We start from the raw sequence: 9,315 nt of genomic DNA on the forward strand, positions 1-9,315 counted from the left end.
CCGCCGTCACCACCGCTCCACTTCTGCACAAACAGCACACATTACACAATACAAGATGAAGCGAGCCAGAGGAACAGGTGTAGAGTAGTGGTGGTGCGGCGAGTACCTCTGTGTCGTGCGGTGCGGCGGTGCCGTTGCGGCGCGGGGGGTCGTCGAAGCCGCGCAGCTCGATGGTCTCCAGCTGCGAGGTGGGGCCGCAGCTGAACCTGCAACACACACGCCCGCGCGTCACTCACTCGCCTCGCCCTGGCCCACCCCGCCACTCCCCGCCACTCCCCGCTCACTCACCACTCGGGCTCCTCCTCCTCCTTGTCGTAGCGGCGCTGCGAGTAGCGTCCGCCCGACCGCCGGTTCTCCTCTCTAAACGCGTACAACAAAAATTTCATATTTCATACAATGCAATGCGGTGTGGTGCAATGCGGTGCGAGCTGCGGGACGTACCTATCCCGCGGCTTGTCGCTGATGTAGCGCTCGTCGCGATCTCGGTCACGGTCACGGTCGCGGTCGCGGTCTCGCTTCATGTCGGACGAGAAGGAGTCGCGCGTGAACGACCGCCGCTCGAACCTGCTAACAATACATACAATATATATTTAGTGTCGCGTGCACATCATATATACCTAAATAACTCGAAAGTACCTGTCGGTGTTGTTGCGCTCCCTGGGGGGGCGGTACGTGTCGCGGAAGTCCGGCTCCTCCCAGGCGCCCGGCTCGCGCACCATGATGCGCCCCGAGCCGATGCGCCGCCCCGCTGCAAAACACGACACGCTCTCAGAGGCCGCCCACCTCCCGCCGCCCACCTCCTGGCGCCTGGCGCCGGGCGCCCAGCGACCGTGTGGGCAGTGCTATACGGCGCCGCGCCTTGCTGCAGGCGGGCGCCACCTGGCCTGCCGCCGCCTCGCTCTAGGCCACCGCAGGCGACACGCGCCGCACTAGCTCCACGTGGCGCCCGCACGGCCGCTTCCATACCTAACTAAGTCTAAACCGATCGATTCTTTTCACATTTGTATCCCACTGTAATAACGCCTCTGTTAGAGAAGGTCCACAACGTCTCCGTTACTCTTTCGATATAGGTTTTTGGCACAAATGATGATGATGATGATGATGATCACTTCTGGTTGCAGAAGTGAGCGAGTGGGAAGTGGGTGGTATTGTCTCACCTTGTTCGGCGGTCTTGCCGGTGGTCTGCGTGTGCGTGTGCGGGTGGGGGTGCGGATGCGGGTGGTGCGGGGAGTCGGGTCGCGGCGGCGGTGCTGGGGGTGCGGGCGCGCCGCAGCCGGACACGAAGGAGCGCCGCTGCGGGGAGAGCACGATGCCGCTGCCCTCGCTCTCGCGTCGCACGCGCTCGCGCGGGTCCGCGGCGCGCCGCTCGCGCACACCGCCCCCTCCCCCTCCACCTCCACCACCCGCGCTCACCTACACAACAAATGCTATGAAACAACCGTGCGGTCTGCTGCACGATGTAGCCATCGTTTAGTAAATGTGCCCGCCTAAAATATTTTTTTTCGCGTTGTTAGAGAATGAAATGGTCTACTGGGTGGCTTTAACGTAAAGGGGGATCGTCCCGGGCTCATACCTTATGATTGTCGTTAGGAGCATCTCCCTTGGCTCCTCGGTCGTCGTCGTTGGGTGAATCGGAGCCTTTCTTGAGGACCCTGGAAACATTTCGCGATCACTGGTTTAATAATTTGTGGTACATTATTGCGAACAAATGGGTAAAATGCGAATTGTGTACGGACAGTGCGAGCGCGGCGTCGCAGCCCCGGAATGCGTGCTCGAGGCCGCGCTTGACGAGCGGCGAGTGTCGCAGGCGCAGCAGCAGGTCGCGCGGGTACACGAGCGGGCGGCGTGCGGGGCCCAGCGCCAGCACGGCGGGGTCGCCGGCGCACTGCCCGCCGCCGCCCGCGTCCTCGCTCGCCTCGCCCGCTTCGCCCGCATCGCCCGCATCGCCTGCAACAAACACGTACACACCCACTCCTCAATCTATGACAACAAAACTTGTGAATTAACTAATTCCGGGTTATCAACTAAATTCCTCGTGAATCTTATTCGTGTTTATAATGAAACAATTAAGAAATCATTATGTTGATGTTAAATTACTTTAATATACAGATGATACACATTTAAAAGCTGCGTCCTCTATGCACAAAACGACTGTAGATTTAAGGAGAAACACCGGCAGATGCTTCAACTGTACATAATCTTAAAGGAAATGGTTATCGAGACAACTTACGAGACGAAAGTACATCATTATGGTATCCGCCATTTTGTGCAACAAATACTTAATTTGTTGCTCAAAATGGCGTTGTAACGGAAGATGTTTTCTTTTACTTATATTATGTAAATGCATTACTTTAAATAATGCGCACAAATTACAATACAGGAAAATAACTGATTACGCGGAGATTTATGGCTTTGACGCGTAGTTTTGTATGTTACATAACGAAGAAATGCTAAAATAACACATTCCAGAAAATTCCGGTTGTGCAAGGTTCTCGAAGATTCTGGCCGCGTGACAGCCAAGTCGACGAGTATGTTGAAGTGAGAAATGAGGACTCACGCCAGGAGACGCGCTTGACGCGCTTAGTGGGCGGGCCGGCGCGCACATGGGGCGGCATCTGCGTCGGCACTTTGCGCAGCGCGCTGCGGTAGCGCAGCACGAAAGCGTGCATAACGCATTTGCCGGGGCACTGGCGTCGCTCGCCGCCGCCCGCCGCCGCCCGCAGCGCGCGACGCCGCGCCCGCCCGCCGGCCCGCCGCCGGCGACGGGCACGCCCGCTCGCCTCCTTGGGGCACACCTCCTTGCTCACCATCGTGCCACAGGGGACAAGATGATGACGATCCCGAAACCGAAACGCGATAAAACAAAATGGCCGGCGACAACGTATCACTAAATATAAACGCTTACGACTACCGGCTAAAACTACTAAAAAATAAAAACGTACTTAAAATGTATTAAAAACTAAACACGGAAACGAAAACAAATAATAAATAAAATTGAAGTAAAATCTAAAAATCATGTATTAAATAAGGGTGGTGCGTGAAGGTGCGGCGCCAGCGCAGCGCAGCGCACAGAGGTCGCGAGAGAGTCGGTGCGAGAGAGGTCAGTGGTTACTGGCGGGGCACACAACTCGCTGCGAACGCAGACTGCGCGGCGCCACCTCACAATACATTTATATTTCTACCTACAACACTTCATTATTTTTGTAAATTTTTCTCTGACATACCCTCAGCCAGTTTTAGATATATACGTTTATGTCACCGTACAATTATGAGTATCGTTATTTAGCTATACTGCATATTGTCAAAGTATTGTGAACGAACATGGCACCATTTAGAATTGAACGTATTTATCTGCGATACTTTATAATGTTTTAATGTGAAACCCACAGAATATATTTCCCTTCAGTTGTTGTTATTATGATACAATTAAAGTCTGGCTATAGTATTATTCTACTGTTTATGTTGGGTACAAAAAATCAATATAAAAATAATATCCCTAACTGTACACATTGTCATCCCTTACATCCTCTACGATAAAATAGAGACAACGATATGCGGCGGCACATGTTTCAAAGCACTCGCAAGCCACAGTCAAATGTTTAATGGATAATACAACTTGTGCCAATTTTCACAACTTTACAGTCACACCAGCTATTAGCAACGAAAGCTTTGGATGTACATTCGTAAGAATTAAGCTGATCATGCGCATAATGACGAGTATTATACATATATCGCTAATTGCGGTTAATTTTTAAACCGCGATGCCGCATCCTACTCATACATCGACGCGCTAAACTGCACCAACCGCACTGAAGGATGCGACTAAAAATTAATACATGAACATGTGATAACACTAAAACTACAACTTTAAAAAAAAATAGTGTAATTATGTTGACACCGACTCCAATTTACAAGATTGTTAATGTGCAAGATTTTCTCAAACCAAGTACTTATTGTATAATTCAAAAAAATGTTGCTTTAGGTAAAGGCTACATTAATAGTAGTCTAGACCTATTTTGGAATTAAAGTTAGTAATACAATGGCTGAGTTGTAGAATAACACAATGATAATTATAATCAGCAATCTTGCAATCAATATGTTTCAAACGAATACATCCTTTAATAATTTGTCAGTTCATTCAGCAAATAATAATACAAGATAAATGCATGTCTATATATATTGAGGGTCAGGATGACGCTCTTAGTACGTCGGCAAGGGGGCAGCCGGCTGCGGATTAGCGCCGGCGACCTTGGCCTTGCCACCCCCCGCCCTAGCGCCCTACCCCGGCGGCCGCGCATCCCTTACGCAGCTACTGTGCCAGGTCAAAGTAATGTGCGCAAGTAGACTACATTGCAAATTTAAATTTCATTATCAATTTTTTAATATGATGCTTTATGACCTGTATGAATACCGGCCTGTAAATTTCATATAATAGTAGAAAAGTTCATTAAACAAATGTATAAATACTACACTAAAATGTATATAATTTGACCTCAATGTCTCACTCAGATCATTAACTGAAGTATTTACACAATGGCTATAATGTGATACAATAGAATTGAAGAAAACTTATGACACTTCAATAAAAAATTGTATCTAAGCAAATGCCTGAGGATTCATTCAATACATTTAAAAATGGAATAAACACAGTTGAACTTTGATAAGCGAGAGTTCAAAGGAACATGATATATTTCTCACTTCTGAAAGTTGTCTCTCTCTCTCTCTCTCTCTCCGGACACTCACTCTTGCTAATAATGCTTTCCTGCTTATCCAAGTTCAACTTCAAATGTGTTTACTCAAACATTACAAACTATCATAATGCAAGTCAATTTTACACAAAATAAGTGTAAGATTATTATAAAAATTAATTCAAAGAAACTTGACGTCTTACAAGGTATGCTACGCTGGCATACCAATGCTTCTTAAAAATATAACTTGTATATGATATGGAGGTAGCACTTTTTTCCTTTTTTTTTTGTAAAACCTAGATTTATTGATCACATAGATATTGAATTTCTTCACTTATGTACATATAAGTTTTTACATGTCTCTACTACATATTGGAGGGTACTAACATATAATAATTAAATTAGTAAATCTTTAGTGTTACATTTATAAATATTTTCTATAAAAACATGGTACAGTACTCTTATGATGGTTGACCCAGCTAATAACATTCCAATGGGTCAGTATCAGTTTCATTTGTGAGTTAATTATTTTTATAAATGCCACTTTATATATTCACTCAAATAAGCCGTGAACTTTCCACACATCACAGTGACATTGCAATCCTTTTTTATAATTGTTATTTAGCATAACTATGCATAACCAAGATATTAGTTTAGCCACCAAATGAGACATAGAAAACATCTAAATCGGGAATGTTGTATTTTTCAAATACCAAAGGAATGTCCTTTAGCTATAGCATTACAGCTTTATTTAGTGCTTGTGAAGTCTTTTGAGATACCATGGACTTTTAGACTTTACAAACATTAAGCTAGATATCAAAAAATCCAATCTGTAGTGCCCCTTGCAAGCAAAACTCATGAAGGAATTATTGAGCAGCTGTCTATGGCAGTTTTGTGTTTAAAAAAATTTAAGCAACACCTTGAAGGGTGTCCAACTTTAACAGTTAATATTTCTCATCATGTTACTCATAATACCTTAACATCAAGCTCAATCCTAAAATACTTGGTACTTTATTATTGTTATAGTAATATTTGGAATTCTTACATATTTAGCTAGGTTAGAATGCTTGGAAACATTTGCTATAGACAATTTTGTTTCCTGAAGAATTGCTTACATTGGAAACTGCAGAACATATTCAGTAGCAATACTTGTTTTTGATTAACTACAATATCAGTCAACTATTGAGCTATTGTTATTGTAACAGTAGGGAAACAGTAGTTCTGTACACAAACACCAAGTAGCACTAACTATGTATAAAGACATTATTTATGTCGTGTAAAATACCTATTGGCCACCAATAGGAAAGTTATAGCAACATCATTGCCAGCCTATATACAATGACAAATAAATAAAATAAGTAAGCAAAAGTCAAGCAGACACGATGTTAAACATTTTGAAAGTGTTTAACGTACTCACCTGATTGATTAGAGCCATTCTTTGGGCCTTCGTCGGTTGGTTTCTCTTTCAACGAAGACAATAAACTCGCAGCTGACATAGCTTGTAAATCTCCCACACAATTTCTCAGTCTTCTTTCAATATATTAATTATTCTAAAATTCTAAAATACCTAAACAATATTTACAAAAACTCAGTAAATTATTCTATCACCTATGTATTGTTTATATCACAGACTTTTCGTTTTTCATTAAACAATACGGATCAAAACGTCCACGCACGAAAATACTATCAATATTTACAACTCTACATAAAATAAACTTATTTACACATTTAAAACTAACGTTTATCAGCTAAATTTAGTAAATACGCTATAATGGTCACAAGATACTCATAACTAAAACAATTTATCAGTTTTCGATGCAAAAATATATAAAACGTCCGCCATATGCCTTTTGAGACCTATGTTATCAAGCTAAATTATATAAGACCAATGTTTGGAAAAGCTCAAAGAACGATGACGTATTTTTAATCCGGTAGGGTTATATCCAGTTGCCATTGTTTACTTTTTTTGATGTAAACGGCGTTTTATTCCTTTGTGACTGTCACATTTATAAAAATATTCCGATGCAGCTGCTGCTTGTCGTAGTTTTTGAAATTATTTATCACCATACAGTATTGAATTTATTGTATTATTCTCTTCCTTAACACGAAAGAAAAACATGACACGGCACATATTCTTAAATGTTTTCTTTTATATAACATATTGAAAGTTATTTCACGCATGGCAATACAGTCGCAAGTCTGTCGTCTTTATATACTCTTTGGTTTTTCTCGAGTCTGCGAGTCTGCTCCGATTTCTCTAAAATCTATAGGTGTCTGTGTCTTTTTGAAAAACCAAAAAATATTAGATAAATTATAGGATAAGGTGTAGATTGTACAAATATTCCTAAAAAATGTCAGTAAAATGGACTGGTATTCACAGTGAGTCAGGCATATTACGAAAGAGTGAGTTAAAAGAGAAGAAAGAAGAGTTATTCGTGTTCGGCTACTCGTGCAAACTGTTCAGGGACGATGAGAAAGCCCTGCACATTGACCAAGGCAAGCACCTCATACCGTGGATGGGGGACGAATCATTGAAAATCGACAGGTTCGATACGTTTTTTACTATAAGACTGTTAATGTGCCACCAAAGAGTAAAAAAAAGCGATTTTCAATCATAAGAAACTATTAAATTTTTGGAAGACCCTAAGATTTTCGCAGAGGATCTTCGATGATGTGTTCGCCGCTCGGAGGGCAGCTGCAGTGCTTTGCTGCTGCTGCGCGGCATAATGTTATGGTGACGGACGCCGGTGGTATGTATTAAACAAAACGGTACACTTGCGAATATGTATTTGACTGTGAACTACTACGTTTTGTGCCTATTTCAACACTGTTTTTAGAACATGTGTGCTGCGTATTAATTATTTACACATCTTCACTTCTTATTCTTACTCCAGTTAACAATTTACACCATGAACAAGCAACACACATGTTCATATATTTATGAAGAAATAAAACTGTTTACAATTTGATCTACTGGTGCTTCAAAATTTTGTCTAGTATCAAGATTCCAGATTCCACTTAGAAACTCTTAAATATAATATTGTATTTAAAAACATTTTTTTTTATTTTAGGCAGGACAAAAATATTGAAGATAATGTGATGTGGCATTAGCTGTATTCATTAGTCATTAATTAAATTCATAATTATTATTATATCCAAATTGATTCTGAGTTTTCATTGAGGAAATAGGAGTCTTGTTGTAGCAGTTGAGGGTTAATATGAAAAGATTATTTTCATATTAATATGATAGATCTTACCAGTTATTTGTGCACTAATAGTTTTATTTTCTCATTTACTTATGATCCAGGATGTGAAATAGGGCAGAACTGATTTCAACTTGCGAATATTCCCAATGAAGCATTCTATGTAGTGAGACATATGTGATCTCTCCAGATATGACGCGCGCGGCGCCCTGCACGAGCTGGCGTCTCTGGAGGCGCCGCCCGGGGGCTACGACTGGCGCGTGGAGCTGACGCGTGCCGAGCGCCACGCCGAGCTGCTCTGCGATGAGGAGCGATACCGCGCCCTGCACACCGACGAGGATGAAGAGGAAATGTACAAAGGTGACAACACATTGCATTGTTGAGGGTACTCAAAACAACATTCAAAAATATATAGAATTCCTTTAATTTCTTATGATACTGTGACACTTTCTATAAATTGAGTTATATATATATATATATATAACAATTAGATACAGACAACAAAGAAAATGTTCTCTCCATTTCTGTTATTTTAGAGTAAATGTGTAAAATGATGATATTACAATTGATAGTTGTGTATTAACATTGCAGAGGAGGAGCTGAAGAGACTGCACGCGGCGGGCTACGGCCAGGTGGGCTTCAATTATGAGACGGGCGCACCGCCCCCGCAGACGCCGGAGCTCCCGCAGCAGGACGTGGACGAGCCCTTCTTGCCCAGCGACACATTCAAGGCTCTCTTGCCTTCACACATTATATTTGTATGTTTACACTTTTATGTTAGAAATCTTTATTTAAAACTTATTTACAAATAGTGACACAAAAAGCTACAAAAAGCTAAACTAATAATTTGGCAGCCCGAGACGGAGAAACAGAATGCGATAATAGAGAAGACGGCAAAGTTCATAGCGAGCCAGGGTGCCCAGATGGAGATCCTTATAAAGGCCAAGCAGGGGGACAACCCGCAGTTCCAGTTCCTCAGCAAGGAGTGCGTCCTCCACGCGTACTACGCCGCACTCGTCGCGCTCGTCAAGTCCGGCAAGTGGCCCGAGAAGTCTCCGCCACCGGCTGAAGGTGAGCGCACATCTACTGTCTACTGTACGTCACTGTTGTCTCACCAACATTATACAATAATATTAGTATTAAATAACATATTTATTTTTAGAGAAACATCCCGAGCCAAGTGAGGAATACCTTCATCCGAGCTTGGCTTCTACTATTATCGAATCCGTAAGTAATACTTCATCCGCCTAGTTGCATATAGACTGGATACTTTGTCCAGCTGGCCATTACATATTGATTGTTGTGTGCACGTTTGCAGGCGCCCTCCATCCCGAGCATCGCGTACCGTCCCTCGGCAGACTGCGACTACATGCTGCTGGTGTCGCGCCTGCGGGGCTCTCCCCCACCGGCTCCCCTCGGCACCC

General features: G+C 43.1%; 2 protein-coding genes across 2 annotated transcripts in view; one reads left to right on the forward strand and one right to left on the reverse strand.

Moving 5' to 3' along the window:
* The window catches only part of LOC106117572 (chromatin modification-related protein eaf-1), an 11,494-nt gene extending 4,941 nt beyond the window's left edge, over nt 1-6,553 (reverse strand). Inside the window, exons 1-9 of the mRNA XM_013311934.1 lie at nt 6,106-6,553; nt 1,737-1,947; nt 1,574-1,652; nt 1,158-1,413; nt 637-748; nt 442-567; nt 289-360; nt 107-206; nt 5-23 (exon numbers count right to left, since the gene is read on the reverse strand). Coding sequence (XP_013167388.1) covers nt 5-23; nt 107-206; nt 289-360; nt 442-567; nt 637-748; nt 1,158-1,413; nt 1,574-1,652; nt 1,737-1,947; nt 6,106-6,184 — 1,054 coding nt within the window. The 5' untranslated portion in view covers nt 6,185-6,553. The remainder of the gene's footprint in view (nt 1-4; nt 24-106; nt 207-288; nt 361-441; nt 568-636; nt 749-1,157; nt 1,414-1,573; nt 1,653-1,736; nt 1,948-6,105) is intronic.
* Nucleotides 6,554-6,931: 378 nt separating this feature from the next.
* Nucleotides 6,932-9,315, forward strand: part of su(w[a]) (suppressor of white-apricot) — a 4,930-nt gene continuing 2,546 nt past the window's right edge. The window contains exons 1-6 of the mRNA XM_013311935.1: nt 6,932-7,233; nt 8,082-8,251; nt 8,483-8,649; nt 8,746-8,962; nt 9,054-9,118; nt 9,210-9,309. Of these exons, the coding sequence (XP_013167389.1) occupies nt 7,040-7,233; nt 8,082-8,251; nt 8,483-8,649; nt 8,746-8,962; nt 9,054-9,118; nt 9,210-9,309 (913 nt within the window). The 5' untranslated portion in view covers nt 6,932-7,039. The remainder of the gene's footprint in view (nt 7,234-8,081; nt 8,252-8,482; nt 8,650-8,745; nt 8,963-9,053; nt 9,119-9,209; nt 9,310-9,315) is intronic.

Source organism: Papilio xuthus, unplaced genomic scaffold (assembly GCF_000836235.2).
Source record: "Papilio xuthus unplaced genomic scaffold, Pxut_1.1 DF827679.1, whole genome shotgun sequence".
Classification (NCBI taxonomy): domain Eukaryota; kingdom Metazoa; phylum Arthropoda; class Insecta; order Lepidoptera; family Papilionidae; genus Papilio; species Papilio xuthus.